A 27744-nucleotide genomic window follows, 5' to 3' on the forward strand; every position below is an offset into this window, starting at 1 on the left:
GCTTTCCAGGTGATGAAGCATGTTCATGATGGACATGAGTAAAGAGTGAATCATTTTTAGTTCCCATAAGAATATGATGTGGTTTATTGCTTTAATCATTATACATTTTGCTTATGAGACTAACGCAAAAGTTTTTAAATATTTAATTTGATTATATTAAGGGCCTAAAATGGTTTCAGGTAGGGGTGTACAAAAACTGGCCCGGACCTAAAACCGACCTGAACCGGACCTGTTGGGACCGGACCTGATCCGGACTTGTAGATTCAGGTCCCGGTCCTTGAAATTCAAGGATTCCGGGTTTCAGGTCCGGACCTGAAACCGGTAAAACTACTTTTTTTATTTAATAAGTCTAAATAGGTCCATAAACAGGTCCAAACAGGTCCATAATAGGTCCAAACAGGTCTAAACAGGTCCAATCAGGTCTAAATAGGCCCAAACAGGTCCAAACAGGTCCAAACAGGTCTAAACAGGTCCAAACAGGTCAACACTTTCATATTATTTAAAATAAATCAAAAAAGAATAATAATCAGGTCTATTCAGGTCCAAACCTGGACCGAACCTGATTTTTCAGGTCTGGACAGGAACCGGACCTGTTGATTCGGGTCCGGTCTCCGGTCCTTAAAAATCAAGGATTCAGGTCCCGGTCCATTCCGGTCCGGTCCGGTTTTGGACCGGTGTACAACCCTAGTTTCAAGTTGTAGGTTGATTTTGTTTAAATTTACTTTCGTTTGGTTTGACTTTTCAAGTTGACTTGTTTTGAATGATTTTTAAAGATAGTCTTCTGCCGTGGGTCTTTGATAACTGTCTTAACCGTTTTCACGGTGGCGATAATATCTTAGAATTTCCTATTTTGTATTTCAAAAAGAGCAAAACATGTATTTTAAAGGAAAGAAATTTTAAAAGTGTTACAACAGGTTTCAGGCGAGGGATGAAGGATGGGTTATGGGTTTCAAGCGAGTGGGTTGGGGATGCGAGTTTTAGGCGATGGTCGAGGTGGAGGCTAGAAGGTCGAGTTAGGATTGCCGATGGTTGGGGGAAGACTGGGCGCTAGAGGGGAAGCTATGCTGGATGCTGGTAGTAAAAGGGGAGAGGGGGACAATTGCTAGCTTAGCTAGTGTAGGTGGTTGGTTTGGGAGAGGGGGTGGTTGCTTTTTTTTTTTTAATAAATTTGAATTTATTTTAATTTCTTAAACTTTTGTTATTTTAGATCAATAGGGTGGTGACATGTGGGCCCTTATTTGGAAAACAAGCTAGAATAAACAAAAGGGTGGTGTTACCTAACGGTTTTATGTTTTAAGGGTGGTTTTTAAATTTTAATTTCGAAAAAAATGAGTGGGAAGTTCAAAAAATGGTGCTTTGAAATGTGGTTATTTACACACACACAGAATTAAAAAAAAAAAAAGAATAAAAAAAAATCCTTATTGATATCACATTTAAAGATTTAACTTTTATATAATAGATTAAGATTTTGATTTTCGTCCCGAGTATCATGTAATATAATTTTTTTAACTTCCTTTTTCAATCTTGTTTATGTTTACTTAGAAGAATGCTCATAATTAATGCTAGTTGTTGAGTTTAGAATTATATACGTAGTATAGTATAAAAATTAATTAAATTATCAACTTTTAAAAGTAATACTCTTATTTTGTTTCAAAAATAAATAAATAAATAAAATAAAATAAAAAAACTAATACTCTTATTCCATAAATTAGGAAATTTTTTTAAGAAAGAGGAAAGCACAACAACCATTCCTAACTTGTGGTTGAGGCAAAACATTAGGCAAATTAGATGCCACTTTTTTTTGATCCAAGACCAAGTCTCATAGCTCATATCTACCATATGTACATATGTTGAAATATTAAATTGTGAACAAACTATATTAGTTCCTCACTTTTCGGTGATAACATTTCGGTGATAACATATATAATAAGGCATTACAAATTAAATCACATAAAAGAAATTTAAACAAACACATATGACTAGAAATTTTCCTTCAATAATTTTAATAACTTGAAATTTAATAACCTCAACAAGTGAAAAGTTATGGCCGACAAAGGAACAGGAAACGGAGCAACAAAAAAGGCGCCAGGTGAAGTGTTACATCAAAGAAGGAATTTACCGTTTTGTCCGTTGAGATTAGCCATTGGAGGTGTTGCTGTTGCTGGTATCATCGGATACTCTGTGTTGTACAGCAAGAAAAAGCCTGAGGCATCTGCAGTTGATGTTGCAAAAGTCACTAGTGGTGTTGCTACCCCTGACAACACACACCCTCGTTAGTAACATGATTTAATTGGTTTTTTTTTTTTTTTTTTTTTTTTTTTTTTTTTTTTTTTTTTATATATATATATATATTAGGAAATTTTAATTTTATAATAGTATATTAGTAGATAGTAGTATGTAGTGTATTAAAAAAAAAAAAAAAAACATTTTTGGTCATACTTTTTGAACAAACATTAATTTATATACTTCCTCAGTTTCATAATATAGTTCATGTTTTCCTATTTTAGAGATCCAAAATATTGTTCTCATTTCCATTTTTGGATAGTATGTAAATCTCATTATACCATCACTTTTTTAACTTTATTCATTGTACCTTTTTTCTTTTTTTTTTTTTTTTTTTTTTTTTTTTTTTTTTTTTTGTTGTTGTTGTTGTTCCACTCAATTTACCTTTTGAGCAAATCCGGATTTGGGAATTAGTTCTAGGTGACTAGGTTCCAATTTCCTCTCAATTGTTGTTGTGGGAGATTGAACTTGGGACCTTCTTACCAAGTGTAGTCCTAAAGGGTCCGAATCCTCTATCCCACTCATATGGTCCCATTCCATGTCCCATTCGTTTTGATTGGTCCACGTCACTTTAAATATCAATATTAATATTAAAAAAATTTAATAGCAAATTAAATTAAATAAATTTTACATAATTTATATTTTAGTCCTTATCTTTTTTTTTGTTTCTCCTTGACACAATTACGTTTAATTCAATTGCATCATTTTTTTCCTGTATACTACCTCTATAACTCTAGAAGAACCCTAATTTTTTTTTTAAAAGTTACCTCAATTTATTCTTTCTCTAATTGCATCCATAAATACTAAAGCACTACAATTCACTTTAATGGATACTCCACGAGAAGTATTGACAAACGACTTCGACAATTTACCATACGAGGTATGATTCTTATTGAATTACGTATCTATGAAATACTATATGCATATGTTTTGTTTTTTTTTGGTCATTAGGGTAGCTATTAGAGCGCATATTGATAATTACTATTAGTATAAGCCATAGCATTGTCAAAATTATACTGCATATATAGTTGTTTAGGTTATGGATGATTGTATTTTTATTGATTTTTATATGCGATTTTTGGTGGTACAGAATTGTCATTTTGATAAAGAAATTGGGTCATTACAAACTAGTCGTAGATTATCTTTTGAGGAGCATGAGTAATTGAATGATAATGATGATGTGGTCAATAACTCTAAAAATAACTTTGAAGATAATAAAGTTGAAGAAGATAATTTTCTGCCAAATATGAATGAAATTCACTCAAAGCTGCCCAATGAAGCCATTCCAATGATAGGGATGGAGTTTGCATCAGAGAATATAGCTTATGATTTCTACAACAGATATTCTAGAGCTATTGGATTCGGAATTCGGTAAAGTAAATCAGTTTTATTTTTGTGTGCATGTTTTCTGCATTTTCAATTTCCTAAAGGTTTTGAATTTACAATGAAGTTGTATCTTTACTCAATTATGAATTTTTATAATAATGATTGATATGCTCGGATTGTTTTATCATTGTGTAAAGGAGAAACAAAAAAAAGATAAGGACTAAAATATAAATTATGTAAAATTTATTTAATTTAATTTGCTATTAAATTTTTTTAATATTAATATTGATATTTAAAGTGACGTGGACCAATCAAAACGAATGTAACATGGAATGGGACATATGAGTGGGATAGAGGATTCGGACCCAGTCCTAATCACCATCTCATTTTTATTATGAATGTACTTTATCTACTTTTTCCTCTTATTTTTTAAATACCGTGAAAAAACACAAACAACAACTATATTATGGGACGGAGGGAATATTACCTATGGAGTAAGCAATTTGAAATAACAATGTTCCCACTACCTCCGGTCTAAATTACTCACGACTTTGGGGTATTATTTGTGACATATAAAATATTCCTTAGTTGCGAGTAATTTGGACCGGAGGTAGTATATAACTTGGATGGATGTACAATCAGTCACTCATACAAGGATACACCCTTAAAAAAAAAAAAAAAAAAAAAAAAAAAAAAAAAAAAAAAAAATCATACTAGGATACAACATTTCTCTAACGGCTCCACCTATTATTTTAAGAAGCAATGAAGTTAAAATACTTTGCCTATATCACATGTTTTACCTTGACTAACTTTTATATTCTTCAGTATATAATTATGTGCAATCTTGTTAAATTTGATTCATTTTATATAATATAAAATTTTTGCTTTTTTTTTTTTGGCGAAATTTCTGTAATTTTAATTTATTGATAATTAAGAGAATACATATTAATGATTGAAATAATGAATTGTCAATCGTAAAATGAGATGTGGTGCGATTTTATTGAAAATAAATACACACACAATGCTTGAATGATAAGGAATTCATAACCATCCATCTATCAATCTATAACTAACACTAAAATAACATCCATTGGCATCATCTTTTTCCCCAAATTTTACACGTGTGACGTATCAACTTTTTCTTTAATTTTTTCCCGACTAACCTTAAACATTTTTTTTTATCTACATTCAACCTCTTATTCCTTCTCAACTTATTTTTTTTCTCTACACTAGTTTTAGTCCCGTACAATGCACAGATTTATTAATGTCTATCCTTTAAAAGAAGTATTAAAAGAATTTTTATTTTTTTAATAGATTTTTTTTTAAAGAAAAAAAGTAAGTCATTTTGGAGGGAAAATTTTTCACAAAACCATGCCAAAGTGTCCCTCCTCTCCAATCTATACTTTAGTATATAGTACTAGGTTAATCCCGTGCGATGCACGGTTTTAAAATAAGAATTGAATTATAGACTTTTAACATTTACTGAAAGAAAATAACTACTTTTTCAGTTTTCCTAACTAATATCTAATTAAATATGAATTTACAAATTTCAAAAGTACAAAATTTTTATATTTAATTAGGAAGTTTCAATTAAATTATATTATTAACTATTGTTAACAATTTGTAAATAAATAGCATAATATGAGTAGAAAACCCAAAATTTACAATTTAAATAATTTTCAAAGCAATATTAAATAGGGTAGTTTAAAAAAGGAAAAAAAAAATGACATCATCCTTGCATTTTGAAGAAAAAAAAATTAAATAAAAAAGTGTCACGTAAGCAGTGATGACATCAGTGGTTGTTATTTTAGTATATATATAGATAGATTATAGATAGATAGATTCAACCTCTTATTCTTTCTCAACTTTCTCAATTCAAGATCTTTTCACACAATTAGGACAGCTAACACGCACGATGCACAACTACTCATAGCTAAACATGTCCAGAAACTCTTTTAGTTCGGAGTTGTTAGTAGCGTTAATTAGGGAAAGTATGTAAATAAATGTTTTAGGGTTATAAATGTCCACACACTATTCTTAAGAGTTTAAAAAACAAAAACCAATTAACGTTAATGAGGGTAAATATATAAATAAATATTTAAGGACATAGCCGTTAACACTATTCATAAAGTATAGACATGCATTTAGAAGGGGTAAATACGCCAATAAATATTTTAGGGGTACGATAATCTCAACACTATTCATAAAAGTTTATATTTAAGTCTATATATTCTTTTTTAATTATTACATTTGAAACAAATTTCTCTAAAAGAAACAAGTTTTACACCACACAAAGCAAAACTATACCATCAATAATACATACTTTGTTTTACTTTTATTGCACCATAAAAACTTTTACACTATTCACATAATATTCTTTGAGTATCATTTGTGAACTATCCATAAGGAAAAACATAGTCACGTGAGATATACATTTCAAATATCAAATTATTACAATTTTTACAAAAATGTAATTAAAGAAATTAATAGGCAAAATAATGCATTGACAAGCGTAAAATCATGGTACAATAAAAAAAATAACGGAGGAAGTATAATACTCTGTATTTGATATTTTGAAAGTTATATCAATACAAATCTAAAATGCTCATAAATGATCAAATGTTTTAAGTGTAAAAGTATAAACATTACAAGTAAAAAGGAACCAAGAAAGATAAATATAAAAATCAAATAACTCACACAATGATCCCTGTAATATTCACCTCAATGGGGGGAAAAATAAAAGGTGAAGACTATTAATCTTCGAAGCATGGTTTCCTCATGATCATGGGCGTCTAGGAAGTACCAGAATAACATGATGGAAAATGTAGACCCAAACACCAATAACTTGTCCTTCGGTTGTGTACTTGATTGCAGAAAACTTGATATCCACGATTTTCTCATTTTGTATGTTTGGATTCACTTCAAGGCGGCACGACTCATAGCTCAATCTGAATCAATAAAATTCCCACTAAAAATAATCTCTCAAAACTAATACCGCTGAATCTTATATTTCTGTGCTAAGCATGTATTTCAACAGCTTTCAATTAAAAACAACAGTACTATGGAGTTCATAATACTGCTTGCTCAGCTTTCATCTTGAGCTGGAGCTTCACTCAATCTGACAGATCGAGGAAGCATAAACTCAGCAAACATTGGATAGTGGGAGGATGGGTAACACCCGTCGATATTATCATTCACTACTTCACATAGTACTGGTATCAAGGATCTTCCTCTGTACAGAATCCAATCCACATGAAGATCCTGAGTTTGTCGATCCCAACAGAGACAAAGAGCCCTAAAAATCAACTTTAGAAATTCCAAAGCTCCCTGTTTGTCACCTATCACACCATTAAAGCATGTCAGAGGTTTGTAAACCAAATTCCACGAGTTTCACTGGTAATAAAATTCAAAAAATTTCAGACTTTGAGCTTCAAAGATACCTCTGAATCCATGATAGGTGCGGATTAAGGATCCATTTTTTCTTACCCGTGCATTTGGCCATGTGTCTCTCATATCACCTACCACACCATGCTCTCTGTAGACAAAAACAACGAAACTCATGTACGTTGTCCATTACTCTATCATGAATATGTATTCTCTCTCAATAATCTGGAGTCCCTATCTTGAGCTCCAGAAACAGTATTAAAAACAGCAAGCTTGCTGGCTAGCCACTAGTCGATACATGTCACAAATAAACAAAAGATGCCATGGTAAGTTGGTAACTGTGTTTTTTTGACACATCTAACTATGCAATGTCATTTTTGCTTTTGCATACCACCTTCTCCCTTGCACAATTACTTCAGTTGTGTTCAGTTAAGTGGGAAATCTTTTCCGAAGTGAAAATTCTTTATAGTATAATCATAACTTTGACTTTTACCAAAGGCGCATAATTTATCAAGTACCTCTATACTTTAATCATCATTGGTACCAGAGTGTACCACGTTCAAACTGTTAATAAAACAATAGTTTGGTCAATTACTAGCCTAAGTTCCATCTCCTAGTCGTCACTTCCCCATCCTCTGTTTTCACAACCAACCAAATCGTCTGCAACTGATTTTATTAATTAATTACCCCTCAAAACGTTTAATGAATCCCACATCAAAATAATTTTTTTTGTTTCAATAAATTTCTTTTTTTTTTCTTTTTCTTTTTTTTTTTTTCCTGTCTAGCATAGTGGCCAATGTGAGAACTTGCCATATGGCCCCACATGCATCTAATTCTTCACAAAGTCCTCAAGAAAATAAAATGATATAATTGAGAAATTTCAAGGGAAAGTAGAGATATTAAGACAAGGTTTTGAAGATTTGCAGCTGAATCAAATTGGGTTGGTCTTATCTTCAATGAAAAATTTATGCAAAAATGCAGATCCTATTAAAAGAGAGAATGATAGATAGAAAGATCAGAGAGAGAAATTGAAACTGATTTCTTAGGGTGCAGATATATAGTACTTAGAATTTCAGACTGATTGCTCCCCTCTTAACAGTAGCAAATACCAATGTCAACCACAAGAATAACGTAGCAGCCAAATCAAAGCCTGGCAACCTGCCCAAACTTTCAAACATACAACTTAAAAGGGGGCTTATAGTAGTGCATGAGCAGAAAGAAGCCAACGGTTTAAAAGCCTGCAATAGCTGGTGCCAAAGAAGGTGGGTGTAATGCTAATTGCTAAAGGAATCGAATCTCTAACAAGTAGCAAAGAAGAAACCATTTTTGATGATATGTGCATCCACCATTGACAAGAAGCGGCAAATAGGTAAAAAAAGCATTGCACTAAAAATAAAAAATAAAAATAAAAAAAAAGAGGGAAAAGAAAAAAGAAAACCCTACATAAAAATGTTTTGTAATGTTTGCTCAAGTAATTAAAGTCAAAAGTTTGAGGACATCAATACCATGTAAAGGATTTATTATTTTGAGTACCAATCAAAAAAAGTCAAAAGAAATAGGGTATCATACTATCATCAAAATTCTCTTTCTAGAAGTCAAAAGAACATGAAGAACGGAGAAGTTCTGCTGATTCATTCAAAACAACAAAGGGATTTAATCGATATTCTACCTTGATCTCCCAAGAAGGAAACGTCCTGTAGTTGATTCCTTTTGTGTATTAAACCCTCCACAGTACACTACTGGCAAGCTTGGAGGTAATGAAGCGATATGCTGCCAAGTGAGTAAAGCACCTCTTCGGCGTGCACGAGGACTTAACTCATCCATATTTGTGTTTACAATCTGGAAGGAAAAACCAGGAGGCTCTACCCCCCTAAGCTGAAATGTGTGGGTATCACGTCAAAGAAACACATTGCTAAACAATGATTGGGAGGACTAAAAAAATAAAATAAGCAATATCAAGGATATCGCCCAAGTTGCAATACAGGGAGCTACTGCTCCCCATGAAATACTTCCAGGGACAGATGGCGACTCTGATAACCAAAAGGTTCCACCTTCTACCAGCTCTACCTTTAAAGATGAATAAATATAAACAAAGCAATCAAGACAAAACAGGAAATTAATAAATATATAAAACAGAGTCAACAAGCAAAGCTCCACACAGAGCAAGGTCTAGGAAGGGAATACGTAAGCTTTCACCCTGCAAAAATAGAGAGGCTTTTCCCCAGAAAATATAATGAAAATAAAAATAATAATAATAATAATAATGAAAAGATAAACAAACCAAAATATTGCATACCCTTTCCTTGTCAAAAAAGATAGCACAATGCTCATCAGAAGCATCTTCAATACCCTTTCTAGATATGCCAAAATGCCCATAACCTGGAAATTTCAAAAAAAAAATACATATAAGAAAAAACTTTCAACTTTATAGTAAAAATAATAAATCAATATATAAAGACTCAAATTCCACAAAGATCGTAAAAGAAAGTAACCATTGACCTTCATAGTTTTAAATCACTTACTGAAGAGGTAAGTGATCAGTAATCGTAAGTAGACAATAAAGCAATTTTATAATCTTGCTATCTGGTTCATTTGACAACTTAATGCCTCAACTTCATTATTAATTTCAAGAAAACCTTTGGAGTCTTTATACGGCTTTCCCCCAACAGCTTATGTTGAACTGTAAATGATTTTCTTTTACATCGTTGAGTCAATGGACAAGCAAGTACGGGTGACTGATATTACATAAAACCCCTTACCTCTCTGTTCTTTAGTTTATCTTTTTACTTCTTGTAGAAACAAAAACCAAGGGAAATGAAATACTAGGTAGAAAATAGGTTTGTTATGAAATACCCCCTCCGTTTCAAAAATAAATGTCCCGGTCTGACCGACACAATGCTTAACAAGAGAACTTCAAGGAGTCTTTCTATTGTCGATCAACTTATATAATCACCCGATGGTTCCCTCGTAAGGAAACCATAATGCCAGCCTAAACCTTTCTTTAATGAATAACCTTTATAACAGTCAAGAGCAAACCATGAAAACTGAACCAGAAGCAGGATGAAAACATGAAATCAAAATCACGAAAATGTTCCTGCTAGAGGTTTAAGTCAACATTTGGGCTGAAAACTTCAGCTTCTTTTCTTCTCTAGATTTAGACAGAGTCTAGACTTGGCTATTTTAACCCAGACCCGATGGCACGACGCGTGACCCAAAATCGGCCCAAACATTGATTCGAAATTGACCTGAAACCTGAAACCCAAAATCTACCCAACCCAACCCGTATTCGACCCGGAAATGGATTTGACCCAACACCCAAACTTACCCGACCCAATTGTACCTGACTGTCCTGACATGAACTGACCTAACCCGATTGTACTTGACCCAAAGTTGATTTGATACCGAAATAACCCGACCTAAAATTGATTCAAAGTGCTCGACTCGAACATACCCGATACCCAAATCCCAAACTTAGATTACCTTATAATTGAACTAAAAATATCTGGTGCCAAAAATGACTCAAATTGTTCATCTCCAACTGTAGCTAAGGTCATAAATCGAATTGATAGTTCTTATTATGATAGTAACATAATATAAAAATTATCGATTTGAGCTTGATCCACAAATGGAGCAACTTAAACATGACCCGACCTGAATAAGACTTGAACATACTCGACCTGAAAATGGTATGTCCCGAACTCGAATTGACCCGACCTAAGTCATAACCAAAATCCGAATTGACCGACCCAACCCAAAATTGACCGACCTATACCCGACCCAAAATTGACCGACCTATACCCAATCCAAATGACCCGTTTGCCAAGTCTAAGACAAACAACCAACCATAGCCGGACCGAATTCCACTTCTTCGTCTTTAGAATTCTTATACAAACTCTTTGATGTTCATGGCACATCTCAACAATTCTCCACCTTTTGACTTCCATATAACCAAGGAAATTATAAATATTAAGTAATGTTCACCATATCAATCAATCAATCAAAGCCTTAATCCCAAAAGTGGGGTCGGCTAACATGAACCAAATTTGATTATTCCGTGTAGTCATCAACATAAATCTTTCTCCTCCATCCCTTACGATCCAAAACTTCATCCTCACGTAAATCCATGCACTTCATATCCTTCCTCACTCCTTCCAACCAAGTCATCTTTGGTCTCCCTCTTCCTCGTTTAATCCCTCCATGGTCCCACTCTTCCACTCTTCGCACCGGTGCACCCTCGGGTCTCCGTCTTACATGTCCAAACCAACGCAGACGATTTTCCCTTAATTTATCAACAATGCCCGCCACACCTACTTTCTTGCGAATAACCTCATTTCTGATTCTATCTCTTAAAGTGTTTCCACACATCCACCTTAACATGCGCATTTCCGTAACCTCCATCTTTTTAATATGCTCTTTCTTAGAAGCCCAACATTCTGTACCATAGAGCAACACTGGTCTTATGGCAGTCCTGTAGAATTTTCCCTTCAACTTTAAGGGAATGCTGCGGTCGCATAACACTCCCGTGGCCGCTCTCCATTTAAGCCACCCTGACTTAATCCTGTGGGTCACGTCTTGATCAATGTCACCATTCTTCTGGATGATCGACCCTAGGTACTTAAAACATTCACTCATGGTCAAATCCTTTCCATCCAAACTCACCACTTCATTGCTTGTCCCCCTCTGAGTGCCAAAACGACATACCAAATATTCAGTCTTACTCCGACTTAGCTTAAACCCTCTAGATTCCAACCTTTGCCTCCATTGCTCCAACTTGACATTAACCCCATCCTTAGTCTCATCCACCAAAACGATATCATCTGCGAACAGCATACACCATGGAACCTCATCTTGAATTGGTCTAGTTAATTCATCTAGAACCGTTGCAAAAAGAAAAGGGCTTAATGCAGACCCTTGATGCAATCCGGTTGTAATAGGGAAATCTTTTGTCAACCCTCCGCATGTCCTCACATTTGTTGACACATCCCGATACATATCCTTAACTAGGTCTACATACCTTCGTGGGATACCTTTCTTCAACATTGCCCACCAAAGTATCTCTCTTGGCACCTTGTCATATGCCTTCTCTAAATCAATAAAGACCATATGAAGATCTTTCTTCTTTACCCTATAAAACTCCATCATTTGTCTTATCAAATGGATTGCCTCCATAGTAGATCTCCCAGGCATAAAACCAAATTGGTTATCTGAAATGCTTGTGCATGCCCTCAACCTTTGTTCAATCACCCTTTCCCACAACTTCATAGTATGGCTCATAAGCTTAATTCCTCGATAGTTAGAAAACTAATGATGGAACGCTCCGCCTAAAACAAAATGCCATATGCCTAACTAGCTTTAGGCAATCAAAAAAGACAACTAGTGCAATGCCATAACAAAATTCCGAAACTTGAACCATCTACATGACAATACTTGAGCATTTAATGCCAAATCAATGAAACCTTCAAGCATGCATTTTCCAAATTGACCAATCTCTCTTCAAATACTTCTCCATCTCGATACCAAACTAAACATCAAGAATTATAAACACCAAGTTACAATTGTACTTGACAAATCATAAAATTACACAATTAGGATAAGAAGTAGCATAACTACAAACACTCTAACGTGTAATTAAAATTGGTACAACTACTTTATTATGAAATGAAAACATAAACGTAATATAGACTCCCATAATAAAAATTAACACGGTTTCTCACTTAACCAATCATCATAAAGAGATCACACAAACCACAAGCCCCAAAGAGTGTAAACCCTAAAGTGCATCACCAATCACCATCATCAAAATATGAGGATTTATAATCTAAATTACCACCAATTTTCTCATTCTTCAACTTCGAAGGCTCGGATTAAACATGCCCTTTTGCATGACAACAATTACAGGTTTTACTTTTGTTAAAGTTATTACCACAACGTACACTCAGTGGCGAATGCATGTATATTAATTGGGGTCCCTTGACCCCAAATAATTTTTTTTCCCTACAAAAATTGCTTATATTTTTAATCAAATGACCCCATAAAAAAAAATTATCGAAGGCACAGTGAGGCTCGACAGTTGGTGCCTTAGCTCTTTGAGGCTCAAAGGCTTACAAAAGGCGCGCACATGCGCTCTTTTCTAGGCTACTTCTTGCGCCTTTGCGACTTATTTTACGCTTTATATTTAAATACATCAACGGGTATTGTGTAAGTTTATTTTTCCTAAAGTATACCATGAAACTTTGTTATGGGCAAGTTTTCTTCAATTCTAGTGGAGAGAAAAATCTCATATCCTATAATTCGATTTGAAGAACCTTTGTTATTGATCACATGGCCCTTTCACCTTTTCTCATAATTAATTTTTACACTTATTTAATTGAAATTATTATTTCGTTTCTATATATTAAAGTGAGCCTAACCTACAAAAGGTGCGTGCCTTCGCCTTGCACCTAGGCTCCAAGGATTTTAAGCGCTTTGCGCCCTTTAAAACTAAGGTAAAAGTATACTTGTTATAGGGTAAAGAAGTAAGATGGTAATAAGGTTATGCCAAAATAAGAATAAAGCAAAGTGAGGTAAAACAAAAAAGAAAGAATTAAAAAGGGAAGGGATTATATCAAAAAAGAACAGATGGAGTATTTGTTTATACAGATTTTTACTATTCTAACTGATTTTTATTTTGAATTAAAAAAATTCAATTATAAAAATAGAGAACTTGAATCATAAAGTAGCTATAAATAGATTAAATAGTTAATGAAGAGAGAGAGGGACATTGTAAAGAAAGGTATGATCTAGCTATAAAATTAATAAAGGTTAAACACTTAATCGTTGACTTCTTTCAGTATCATCACCCCTTTCCTCCCTCTGTAACATGTCAAAGCATTGGCATCCAGGATATATGTCAAGAACAAACATTACAAGTTGTGCGTAGTATATCAAATAACTTTATATTAGATAACAAGCATAATCAAATAAGTAAATAACAACAATACCAATATCTCAAACCCAAACGGATGGGGTCAGCTACATAAATAATGAATGAATTTATCTGATGTGGTCAATCACAACAATTATTCTTCCATTTGTTTCCATTTAGTGTAATAAAGTTTGCAATCCTATTTCTTCAACTTTCATTCTAATTCCATTGAATGTTGAGCTTCTAAGAAGCAGCACATTAAAAAGATGGAGGTAAACGAAATGTGCATGTTAAGATGGATGTGCGGGAACATTCTAAGATATTGAATCAGAAGTAAAGTTATTCGCAAGAAAGGGGTTAAAAAGGATATTAGATATATGGATTTGCATGAGAATGAGGTATTTAATCGAAAGGGATAGAGGAGGAAGATTTTTGTGGTCGACTATACGGAATAATTACTTTTGGTTCATGTAAGAGCATCTCTATTGGCAAGGTACAATATTTCCACGTCAATTTTTAATCTACAACACTCTTTAGTAACAAAGTATTCCAATGGTAAGCTACAACATCTTTTAGTAAGCAAAATATAAAATTTAAAAATAAATAAATAATTATACACATATTACAATATGAGTGGAGTTTATTTGTCTCTTTTTCAATCAAGCATGTTTGGGCTACAGTAGCTAGAAACTTTATTTATATTGCAAGCAAGTCCTTGCAATAAAACCATTGGAGATGCTCTAACCGTCCCACTTATGGGATTAAGACTTTGATTGATTGATTGATTTGTACAAGTCATCTTTGCCCTCTACCGGCTTCTTCCAAAAAACTTCATAACTCTGACTCTCCACTTTCCTTGCCAATTTACTTTTTAAACAATGTCACAGTTGCCCAAACCAACATCGTCAGTGCTTTCTTTTCAACCTTCCTCCATATATCTTCCAAATTATGTCTTTTAAAGGTGCTAAAATATAGACCCAAATACTCAACTCCACAATTACTAACTTAACCCTGCACGCTTGCCACAATGCCAGCTAATTTTTTTTAAAAAAAAACTTGTTCAAATCAAATCTTCTATGCCTACATATCTTTCCAAAGTTCGCATATCAAGAATAAAATTTCAGACTCCTATTATAACGGTAGCATAACAATCAATAAATCGTCTCTTAAAAGCAATTGATACACCTAGCCATACATTGTTCCGAATATGCATTCCTATGAAACACACCTTACTAATAACCAAGAACGCCGTAAGAAGCATGGCCATAAAACTTCTCCGCATCGAAGTTATAAATCAAATGGCTTGGTTTGATTTTTCAACTAGGCATGTGCATTAATTGACAGAAACCTGTCAATTAGCTCTAAACAATTTTAAAATTCGTGATCATTTACAAAAGGGTTTCTAGTATAGAAAGAAGAAGCACGGAAAACAGCAAAATACAATACCAGGTAATCCTTGCTGAAGATAATCCAACTGCAACTTCAATCCTGAATAATTTAAAGTGAAAAGGAATCAAACAAATTTATCATGGGAAAGAATAAATGAAAAAAAAAAAAAAGAAAAAAAACGGCGAAGAGAAAAGATATACCCTGTTGTGTGCATAAGAAGGTGGGTGAATAACTGGTAATGACGCTGATGCACAAATCTTTCCTGTTTTCCCATGAATTCAAACTATTAACAGGCTGTTCGTCATGGAGGTTAAAGGTCATCACAGTAAGTGATAAACTCATCCTTCACAATCATCAGCCACTGAAGATGAAATTTCTAAATCGAGCTGAAGAACCCTAATAAATCCCCAATTAAAGGTTCTGCACTGATACTCACAGACCCCCGGCAATTCAATTGGAGAGCATTGATGAACTATATGCTTGGATCCAAACAAGTCAATTATGCAAAAAAAATGATTGAAATATACTCGTACTTAAATTGTTGAAGATGGGAGGAAAGTAAATAACTTTAGCTTGGGAGTTGGATTATTTACACTCTAATCAGACGAGGCCGGAGGATAAATTATTGCATATACATTATACAAGGGCACTTTGGTCATTTCTTCATACAATGGGTTTCTGGTGCGGCCAACCGCACGGTGCGGCAGGGTGCCTCATTAGTAACCCTCAAGTAACTCCCCAAGCAACCCCACTTAAGTAACCCTTCTAGTAATCCTTCTGATAACCCCCCAAGTAACCCCACTCAAATAACCCCTCAAGTAACCCCCCAAATAACCCCACTTTAGTAACCCCTTTGGTAACCCTTCTTTTAACCCCCTCCCAGTAACCCTCCAAGCAACCCCTCAAGTAATCCTACTTAAGTATCCTCAAGTAACCTCTCAAGTATCTTCAAGTAACCTCTCAAGTAACCCCTCATGTAACTCATCTAAAAACCCCTTAAGTAACCCCCGACCTAGTAACCCTCGAATAAACATCCACAACAACGACAAAACAGGGACCATAAATTCATCCAAATCAAACCAAAATAACGAAACTTTCAAGTATCAATTTAAATCAAATTTGCATAAAACACAAAATGAACGATCAAATGTTCCAAAAATCAAAAGATCACAGATTTTCAATATAAATTAATTTAATCAAAATGCTTTCAATTTTATCAACATTTTATTTTTGAAACAACACCACCAGCAACGATAGACTTGCAAATGGTAAGAACAGCAAAACCAGCAGGAGCCTTAACACCTTCTCCAGCAATCTTCGCTTCTTCCGCCAAGTTTACAATCGTCCTACTACCCACCGACGAAACCACCACAAAACCACCAAACCCACCCACGAACGTAGATCTAGAACCCAAAACCACCAAACCACCATTGCCAACCCATGAAACCACCAAAAATTACCACCACCGAACCACTGATGGTTAGAGAAAAGACGACGAACACGACGACAACGAAAACGAGGATTGGAGCTTTGAGGAGATTTGACGAAGACAACGTCGGCGTAAGTCGTTAGTTGCTGCCATTGATGGTAGAGAGAGAAAGTTGGAAAGAGAAAATGGAGGAGAGGATAGGTAAGAGAGAGAAAATTATACGGTGTAGCTAGCCGTGTATAAAACTTTGGATAAGACCAGGCTATAATGAGAACCAATCCTATAATAGGAACTAGGAACTAATCTGGACCGTCCGATCTTACACAAAACAGGAGCACGATAGACGATCCAAATTAAATCACACATATTCTATTCATTTCCATGCACTTTCTCTCTCCTCAACCATTTTCTCTCTCCTCCATTGCAATGAGCTTTCTCTATCAAATTGGGTATAATTTGCTACAAAATCGTCTCGATCTTGCTGAAATTGCTTCAAATTTGTCAAGATCTTGTTGGAAATTCAATTTTTCTTGTTTAATTTGGTGAATTCAAGCCAAATTTCTTCTACGACTCTGAATTTTGAGTGGCATTTGAGGTAATTTTTTTTCTTCTATTTCTTAAATCAACGAGCTTCATCAATTTCATAGAGTAAATCGAATTTTAATTTACAAGTTGAGGCTATGATTGATTATAAATTACTTTTAATCGTTTCATTAAAAGTTTAATTTCTTTATTCTTATTGCAATTTTAGTTCAATTAGCAGTATTATTTCTAGGTTTATAAGCTAGCTAGCTTGTGATAATTCTTTGCAGATTTGACTGGATTGTGCTGCAAATATCACTCGATTTGATAATTCAGAACACGGTATTGCTCTTGCTAGGAACTTTGCTCTCATTTTTTTTTGTGAGATTTGGTTAGTTTTGAACGAATTAAGTTCATTCTTGTACAAATTTATTATTATTGAAAATGTAGATAGAAATAAAGTAAAAGTAAATCAATTATATTATAATGTAAATTGAAAATTTGACATTCTGATATATAATCAGTTATTTTAGCTAATTTTGACTACTTTTGGAAGCTGGTTGGGTTGAAATGATTGTCAATGTTGTTTTGCTAGGTGAAGCTATTATTTACATTATATGTCCGTGTTGCGGGGAGGCCCAGGAAACAATAATGTATGCTCTTTTTTTAGTGTAGTGAAGCTCGGATGATACGGTATATTTTCCCCCTTCGTTTAGTTGTTCCTGACAATTCTTCATGCTCTTCTTTTGAAAGGTTAAATTCCATTGTTACTATTTTCAAGTATAAGAACTGGTGGGATTTGTTTTGGGGTTTATTGTGGGGAATTTAGCTTAATAGAAATGTTGTTATGTTTGTTGTTGTAGATGTCAGGAGCTTTTGAGGTTTAAAATTTAAAGGATGCCCTTAATGTAATTCTACTTAAAGTAAACTAGATATCTTTTAAAGTAAACCAATCTCCTCTCAAAGTAGACAATCAAATAGACCACTCTAGGAAGGTTGAGTAATTTGTTATGTGTTGTGCTAGTGTGCTTAAGCTTTCTTGGCTTGAGGTAGATGTGATGTGCATGTACAACTAGATTAATGAAAACCAAGGCTATTGACGTTCCACTAGTGGAAAAAAGGCCATCCGTAACGGGCAAAAACTGCCCATCCGTAACGGGCAGCGTCCGTTACGTATGTGGCCGTTACGGATGGCCTTTGTTATTTGTAACGGGCACCTGAAAAGCCCGTTACAAATAACCCTTTATTCGTAACGGGCTTATCAGGTGTCCGTTACGAATAACGGGTTATTTGTAACGGACTTTTCAGGTGCCCGTTACGAATAACGGGTTATTTGTAACGGGCTTTTCAGGTGCTCGTTACGAATAACCCTGTTATCCGTAACGGGACATGGTTTTGCCCGTTACGAATAATGGATAATCAAATTTTTTTAAAAAATGCTGGATTTGGCACACCTTTATCCGTAACGGGACATGGTTTGCCCGTTACGAATACTGTATAATCAAATAAAAAAAAAAAAATCCAGGAAAATGCTGGATTTTACACACCATTTTAATTTTAGTTACAACATCAAATTCTCCTAATCTCATCCATATTAATATTACTGTTTTTAAGCTACAACAAAAATCACTACCTATGCTAGCAAAAAACACACAAGCTAGCCAACACAAGAACAGATTAAAATGGCTAGGGACCTAGCTAGATTAAACTGAGTATCAACTTTAGACGGTAGAAACAGTCATCTGCACTTGTGGTGCTGTTGGCTTCACGGGGTCCTTCACGGGCTTCCCCTCCTTCGGTGTAGACCCATAGTAGCAAGCGTACAAGATCAGTTGTGCTACGGCAAGTATGGCTCCAACCCCATTGCCAATCTGCGCGCAACAAAGAAACAAAGGATTAAGATACAAATTACAAGTATTGTAATGCTTACATCGAGAATCACTAGATGAAATGAGGTAATGAAAGTGTATGAAAGAAAACACATACTTGGTAGTTGGTAGTTGATAAGTGGTTTATTTGACCACTTATTGTGTTAATTTAAACCCGGATTTGCGATCATTTCCCCTCTTTTTAACCCAATTTTTGAATGAAAATGTTTTGTCTCGGCTTTCCCCCTCTTAGTTTGTGTTTGTCCATGTTTTGCAGGTCTATGGACTCAATTTGGCAAGCTTTCGGTGCATGGTTTGTGTTTAAGGCAAGATGATTAAAGAATGGAGAGGGCGCTCCAGCAGGAGCGGGCGTGCACCCCTCAGGAGCAGGCGCTCCGATCTTTCTGCCAACTTTCTGCCAAAGCTTCAAGAATTGCACACCCTGTGAGGAGCGAGCGTGCAGCCTTGAGGAGCGGGCGCTTCTGGCTGTGGAGCGGGCGCTCCTACTTTCGGAGCGGGCGCTCCTCGCCGGGAAATCTGTTTTCTTTGACGGATTTCCCTATGTGTTACGGGGAGTATAAATACTTCCTCCTTTATTCATTTGTAACCTAGACAGATATAGCCTAGTTTTTAGAGACTCCTCTTAGTTTGAAACATTCCTTTTAATTAATTTAGCTTAATTTTCATCAATTCAATAATTGTAATAATTGGTTTCAAGTTTGTTTCTCAAGATTGGCACTTTGTATTCAACAATTTCAAGCCTCAATTAGTAACTTCCTTCTACTTTTCTCCATTTAATTTCTGATTTTATTTGTTGTTGCATGATATTTAAATCTTTTTAGTTCTTGATAATTTGTTATTGGATGATAGTTATTTCAATTGTTAATCATTTTTCCCCAATTATTGAAGAAGTTAGAACCCTAATACTTGTTTGCATGTTGATAAATATGAGTTGTGAGTAGTCTACTTGTTAGGGGTTGGGTGAAGCTCAACCTTTTGGGTTAATTATGCAAATGGGGGAGAAGCATTAATGCTTGTATTGCAATTAAATTGATTATATGAGATTGCTTGAAGGCCCAAATGCTCTTGACCTTGCCGGTTTTGCCACAATGAATATGATTGTGGAAATCCGGGGAAATGTGACCACCTACTCTTGGTTGGTCAAAGGGAAGCACCGTTGCATTCTCCCTAATGCGGCGGTTATGAACACCGTGGGAACCACTTGGCAAGTGCCAAATGAGCCACTCCCCGACAATGTTCCCGACCTTGATCAACCATCTCAACCCCGCCGCCATAGCATCTCTACCATTCCAAATTTCATGGGCGGTCAATCCTCCTCCTCATCTTCCTCCTTCAACCTCGAGTCGGCTTTCCACCACCTTAACCTTTCTAACCAAAGAATTCTCCAAGAAAATGAATATCAAAGCTATGTCTCCCAAATGTCCTACCAAAACCTTGTTGAAAGGGGAGACTTTCTCCCTTATGTCAACTATCCTCACCGACCCGTTCAAGAAGGGCCGGTTGCGGGTTGGAACAACAACCAACCCACCTACTCTTATTGGCAAGGACCCCGTAGCTCCATTTCGGAGCTTCGTTCCTTCCCTCCCTACGATTATACACAACCCGGGGGTTGTGATTTTAGGGGGGACCCCTCTTACTACCACGTCCCCGAGACATGTGGTAGGATGACTCCGGAGGAGATCGATAACCACCCCCAAAGGGGATACTTTGGGTTCCCACCCGGGTATAATGGTGGTTGGGGCACTAGTGATGCACCGGACTACGGTCATTACCGTAGTTGCCCCAACTATGATCTCCCTCCCTATGTGGATCAACCTTCCTACTCCGGCGATGTAGATCCTAACTACAATTTCATGCCATCGCCAAGTAGGGAGGAGTGATCGGGAGTAAGCTTAGGCTTTTGTATTTACCGTTCCCTTTTACTCTTTCCCGTCTTTCGTGACACCGAGGGCGGTGTCAAGTTCTAGCTTGGGGGGGAGAGTTGTCCTCTTCGTGTCTATCTTTTGTGGGTACGGTATTCAAAAGTCTAGCTTGGGGGGTAGTCTTGGGGTTTTTATGCCTATGAGTGGGTTTTGGTTTTGGTAGGATGTGTGCTTTCTTGTGATGCTTTTTGTGCTATGTATGGAGAAGTTTGAGTTTGTATGTGGAATGTTTGGCATGAAAGGCTTAGTTTAGCCTTTGGGACTTGTGGTAGGATTCATATGGTATTATGTTCTAGTTTGCATGCCTATTTTAGGTTGGCTGTTGCCCTTTTCACGTTTTTATGGCATGCCTAGGCTAGAACAATTGCATATTGATGTTTTTGTCTCACTTCTCCTTATGTGTGTACTATTTGGAGCATCTTATCTATGGCTTTGATATGATTATGCTTTGGTTGGTTTGCTTGTTGGTTGGTATCATAGGTTGATTGGCATTGTCCTTGGTCTTTCTTGATGATGAATTTTGATGATGATTTGTGCGGATTTATGATGATGGTTTCCCCTAATATCCAAATTTCTTTTTCTTATCCTCTAACCCCTCTAACATCCAAATTCCCTAATATCCAAAAACCCTAATATCCAAACTCTTTAATTAGTTTTCCTTTCCCCCATTTTCAGCTTTCTAAAAAAATAAAAAATAAAAAAAAAATAATAATGAGCTAAAAAAAAAGGATTTTGTTTGCCTTTGATCGGTTTGCAATGATGATATTGAATTGTATGTGGTGGATGTTTGTTTTCTTTTCGTAATAAAATTCCGATCATGGTTTAGATGCCCTTGGTTGAAAATAGAATTGGTTAGTTTAGGCTAGTGTGAGAATAACTTTCCCGAATGTACGAGACTTAAAGTCTAGGTTTGTGGTAAGATGGAGTCGCCTATCTCAAAGGAATTTGATCCCTGGATGGTAGTATTTGATCCCGCATTGTTCCAAAAAAGGTGAGGTTTTATTATTTTTCAAGCCTACTACATTTTGCATGAGTGGCAAGGATCCTCTTTGATTTGGTACCTAGATCGAGAACTTGAGTCTCAACTCCCAAGGTCGTGGCCTAAACTACTCTTAGTATTGATAAAAGGTGTCATGTAATGTTTATTCACAAAGGGTTAAGGCATATCATCTTCCTTATTTCTATTATTACCATTTCCATAGTTTAATTTTTAGTTCTCTATAATTAGTAGTTAGTGATGTATATACCCAAAAAAAAAAAAAAAAAAAAAAAGGAGAAAAAAAAAGAGAAAAAAAAAGGGGATGAATGAAGAATAAAAAGAAAGGGAAATAATGCGAAGAAGGAATGTATTGTCACCGCCCTAGCAACCAAATAAGCTTGGGGGTGTACTCTAAAAAGTTCATTCATAGTTGCAACTTGGGTCAAGGTTAGAAGCCTTTTTGGGTTTGCTATAAATGATACAATTTAGTCGGCTCATATTGCAAAACACTTCTAGTTTTATATATATGCCTTAACCTTGTGTCGTAGTCCTTGAGTCTTGTAATGATTAGGAGAGTAGTGGATGCCTTTGTCGGTGGAGGGAGTTGATTCGCAAGCATATGGAGAGGATACTCTTTCATTGAGATGTCGAGCGTTCGAAACCCGCTTTATCTATGTTTTTCCGGCTCCTTCGTGGAGTCACTAGACACTACCATTAGGGGGGGATTTGAACTTTTTGATAGGGACGCGGTAAGATATGTTGAATAGGCTTGAGTTGAGTATTTTCGGGAAGGTTAGCTAGGCTTTGGCTAGTCATGACCGTGGTTGATCTTAGGCATATACCTCATGCTCGAGTTTTATTGCTTAAGTATTCTTATATCTATGCATGTGCTTTTCTTTGAGCAAATTGATCTTTGGGTTTGTTTTTGGGCAATGTGAATTGCTTGAGGACAAGCATTTGGCTAGCTTGGGGGGATTTGATAAGTGGTTTATTTGACCACTTATTGTGTTAATTTAAACCCGGTTTTGCGATCATTTCCCCTCTGTCTAACCCAATTTTTGAATGAAAATGTTTTGTCTCGGCTTTCCCCCTCTTGGTTTGTGTTTGTCCATGTTTTGCAGGTCTATGGACTCAATTTGGCAAGCTTTCGGTGCATGGTTTGTGTTTAAGGCAAGAGAATTAAAGAATGGAGAGGGCGCTCCAGTAGGAGCGGGCGTGCACCCCTCAGGAGCAGGCGCTCCGATCTTTCTGCCAACTTTCTTCCAAAGCTTCAAGAATTGCACACCCTGTGAGGAGCGGGCGTGCAGCCTTGAGGAGAGGGCGCTCCTACTTTCGGAGCGGGCGCTCCTCGCTGGGAAATCTGTTTTCTTTGACGGATTTCCCTATGTGTTACGGGGAGTATAAATACTTCCTCCTTTATTCATTTGTAACCTAGACAGATATAGCCTAGTTTTTAGAGACTCCTCTTAGTTTGAAACATTCCTTTTAATTAATTTAGCTTAATTTTCATCAATTCAATCATTGTAATAGTTGGTTTCAAGTTTGTTTCTCAAGATTGGCACTTTGTATTCAACAATTTCAAGCCTCAATTAGTAACTTCCTTCTACTTTTCTCCATTTAATTTCTGATTTTATTTGTTGTTGCATGATATTTAAATCTTTTTAGTTCTTGATAATTTGTTATTGGATGATAGTTATTTCAATTGTTAATCATTTTTCCCCAATTTTGAAGAAGTTAGAACCCTAATACTTGTTTGCATGTTGATAAATATGAGTTGTGAGTAGTCTACTTGTTAGGGGTTGGGTGAAGCTCAACCTTTTGGGTTAATTATGCAAATGGGGGAGAAGCATTGATGCTTGTATTGCAATTAAATTGATTATATGAGATTGCTTGTTAGTTCTTCAATGATAGGATTAGCTACCCTTGATTTAGGAGCTTGATAGCATGGTATGCTTAGTTTGACATGGAAATGTGAATGAAGCATGGCATTACTTATTGCAATTTGATTATGTATCTTCTATTGCTAAACTAATGAGGAATCTAAGTTTAGTAGTGTGAGTTGTTTCCTAATTGCATGAGGTTGATCTTACATATAGTCCTTGCTATATCTTATCAATTTCACTCCCCGTTTGTCTATTTGCCTTGGTCGAGTGGATCCCATTCCCCAGTGTCCTCAATCCATTGATTTAGAACCAAAGTTTGTTTGTCTTCTTGACGAACCCCCAATTCACCATTGACTTCGAATTAGCTTAAGTGTTAAGATCTTTGGCAACCATATCCCGTTCCTTGTGGACCGAACTCTTACTTGTCATTATGCTTGGTTTGTAAGGTGTTTGTTAATAAATGTGTTTGATTGAGTGTGGAATGTGCGACCGTTCTAACGCCCATCAATAGTGCAGATGCATTATTATAAAAACTCGTATAAAATATTCAAAGTAAATCAAACACAGCCTAACTATTTTCTTAAAGCCTTATAAAATACAAGCTGAAATGAGAATCAGAACACAATTTACCTGTTCAAGCAATTAGCAAAACAGAAGATGACTCCACATATGCCATTATATTCTACTAATCTACAAACCATAACAATTGAAATTTATCAAGACAAAATGCACATACCTTAAGGTCACATTCTGTGGAGGATTTAGATCTCCAGAAATGTTGGAGAGCAAATTGTATCGAAGATCACTGCAATTCAAAAGGTATTAGAGAATTATGAGTATCATTCATCTATATAGACAGTAAATACATGTGAAGGTGGGATTCAGGCTTATGTAATGCATTTCAAATCTACAGTCGAGGTCATACACAGAGAGTCTAGCAGTAGCATTGAAGGACTTGTTGTGCCAAATGCCAGTAGGGATAGAGCCACTGATAGAATTGTTTAAAAGCCACCTGTGAAAATAAATTATACTTTCAGCCTTTCAGGTATAAAGCACTGTACCTGATTTATAATCAAATATCTCTAAAAGGCAGAGTACATAGCAGAAATATATAAGTCATCAGATAGTATTTCCTCATTCAGACAGTAGCCCATGGAAGTAAATTAAAAAAATAAAAACTCACAACATCTGGAGATCTGGAAGAAGGGAGAAACTCTCTAGAATTGATTCATTCAGGTTGTTATGCAATAAATTACTGTAGATAGAACAAGAAAGTAATTAACATGTGTTCCTGAGAAATAATTGAGTAGTGTTCTAATAATACATTAAAATGATTATCTACATACATTGTAGTGACATTGTCTAATAGCTTGTTTGAAGGAATTGGTCCCGTTAACTTATTCCAACTCAAATCTCTATAATTTAGATAGAGAAACAAGTTAAGAAAAAAAGGTCAATGTACATTTAGAAGACCAATTGAGTGTTGAAAGAATAAGCAAAGCAGAAGAACCAAGCCGGAACTTACATAAAGCTAAGATATGGCATCCGACCAAGATCAGGAATTGCTCCACCTAAGCTACAGTTTCTCACACTTCTGTTGATCAATAAATATAACAAATTTCTGGTGTCAAGCTCTTAAAGTAAAATGCAGATGGTTGGTTCATCTCTTGATTCTCTTTTACTTTAATTTTAAGCACTACTAATGTGTTAGAACTTACATGAAAGCCAAATATAGGTGAAATTTCTCTAATGTGCTAAATCTTTGTTAAGCGGAATAAAAAATTACTAAAATGTAAGTCGTGTGGGTTTCTCCACCCTTTGCGATAGGATGGAGCCTCATACAGGATTTTATGTGTAGGATCATTGAAGACTTAATAAGCAAAAAGTCAATAGAAATATCAACAATTTGACCCTAGATTTCAGTGGCGTAGATTTAAGGCATTAGCTAATAACAATCCACTTAAACCTTCCACACAGCTGCACAACAAAGTCAATAGAAATATTAACAATTTTCATCTAGTGAGGGTTGCTGAACTTTTTGCTAATTTTCCCACAACAACCAGCACAACATAAAGAGAGAATACATATTTCAACTTAAGCATTGTTGATGAGAAAACATCATACTATCTGTGCCAAAGCTAAAAAAGCACTTACAACTTTACCAATCTGGACAGATTTTGATATGATTCTGGAATCTCAGCACCATCAAAATGATTATTGTCGAGTTGGCTGCAAATGGTAATTGGAAAAACAGAATTTAGTGATCATATAGGTTGCATTTGTACACTAAAGAGAAGAGAAAGTGAGGTCATCAACAAATACTAAGACTTCATTGATCGCTTAATAGCCTTCTGATAATAACATAAATAATAACAGCAGCTTAATCATGGTTGCATGAACTTAAATGAGATGCACAAATCTTCATGATATTAAAATAAAAAATGATTAGTTAAAATAGTCATTCTATTAAACAATCCAAAATCAAAAATCCTAAAATCAACACTAAGAATCAAACATCTAGACGAGAAATTCTCATATCTTACCAATGATGAGAATGCATGATTTCACAAATTCACTAACAACACGTACTGAAAATCAGATCAAATGCTGAATCAATAATCACATTAAAAATCTATTAAATTACTAAAAAACCTAAATAATTCTCGAACAATAACCAATTACAAATCCTATAAAATTTAATACGAAGAACAAAACAACGAGCACATCAAATTGAAGAACGAAAAGAATCCAAAAGAGAAGGAAATCGAAATGAACCTGTGAGCGAAACAAAAAATCCTACTAAGAAATTAAACTAAAGATGAAAAATCATAAATCACTCAAATTAGAGAGCTAAAAATAATTGAGGAGATTAAAATACAAAATAAAGATAGAATTGGAATAAAATCAAAAACTTTAGATCTAAAAAAGACAATAATCATTCCTTAATCTGCAAAAATTCAGCACAAAATCCCAAAAATCCAGTAACCAGAAACTTAAATCAATTAAAAACAACATAAATTTCAAAAAATAAAGTTGAATCAACTAACTTAATATTCTATGATTACAAAGAGAAAAATCTTACCTAGCATCGGTTCGTTCAACGACTTAGATCTAAAGAGGAAGAAGCCTACGGGCTTGGTTGTTCTCAATGTTGCCACAATCGACGCTTATCGGGTTTGGACCCTGGTCAAACCGGAGTGGGTTTTCGAACAAGAGTTCCGTCATCGCCGGTTACACCTCTGCCCAAAACCGACGCCGCTTGGGAGTTAATGTATGAAACCGTCGGTCTTCTCGTTGCTCCTCTAAATGAGAGGGCCTGAGTTTGAAAAGAAAGAAAGAGGTGAATGACGGGGAGGGAGGGGAGGGGAGGAGAGGAGAGGAGAGAGAGAGTGAGGGACTGATGAGAGAGAAAAAGGCGTGACAGCTGTTAAGTGAAACCCTAATAAGCCGAGTATTAGGCCCTCCTCTCATTAGTTAGGCCATGTTTGGTCATCTACGTGTAATATAGTATTCGTAACGGACAAAATAGTGTCCGTTACGAATACTTATTTATTCGTAACGGACAAAAATTGTCCGTTATGAATACATACGTATTCGTAATGGACACTATTTTGTCCGTTACGAATACATATGTATTCGTAACGGACCCTATTTTCCCCATTACGAAGAAATAAGTATTCGTAACGGACACTATTTTGCCCGTTACGAATATCTTAATTGTAACGGACAAAGCTTTGCCCGTTACAAATAGCCTGTTACGAATGAAATTTTTTCCACTAGTGTGCAAATATAGGTATTCTCAACTTTTTATTCTGTATACTTGAGACCAATGTT

The 27744-nt window shown here is 35.4% G+C and overlaps 1 protein-coding gene and 1 long non-coding RNA gene across 3 annotated transcripts; one reads left to right on the forward strand and one right to left on the reverse strand.

Annotated features, from left to right (window-relative positions):
• Positions 1-6147: 6147 nt before the first annotated feature.
• On the reverse strand, positions 6148-16082 carry LOC145623084 (putative RNA exonuclease C9B6.11c). Its single transcript, XM_081676454.1, has 7 exons — positions 15487-16082; positions 15344-15385; positions 9290-9372; positions 8958-9060; positions 8663-8876; positions 7050-7144; positions 6148-6947 (listed from the first exon to the last, which is right to left on the reverse strand). Exons 1-7 carry the CDS (start codon positions 15626-15628, stop codon positions 6694-6696), a joined length of 933 nt encoding a protein of 310 aa, XP_081532580.1. The 5' UTR covers positions 15629-16082; the 3' UTR covers positions 6148-6693.
• A 978-nt stretch (positions 16083-17060) lies between these two features.
• LOC145623100 (uncharacterized) lies at positions 17061-23344 on the forward strand. 2 transcript variants are annotated; one of them, XR_014109690.1, is made up of 4 exons: positions 17061-17310; positions 17528-17579; positions 17833-17930; positions 19383-19601. It is a non-coding gene; the product is annotated as an uncharacterized LOC145623100 (long non-coding RNA). The 2 variants fall into 2 exon arrangements; XR_014109696.1 differs by lacking the exon at positions 19383-19601 and adding an exon at positions 23149-23344 and having other exon boundaries at positions 17103-17310.
• Positions 23345-27744: the final 4400 nt, after the last annotated feature.

Source organism: Chenopodium album, chromosome 3 (assembly GCF_948465745.1).
Source record: "Chenopodium album chromosome 3, dcCheAlbu1.1, whole genome shotgun sequence".
In the NCBI taxonomy this organism is placed as follows: Eukaryota; Viridiplantae; Streptophyta; class Magnoliopsida; order Caryophyllales; family Amaranthaceae; genus Chenopodium; species Chenopodium album.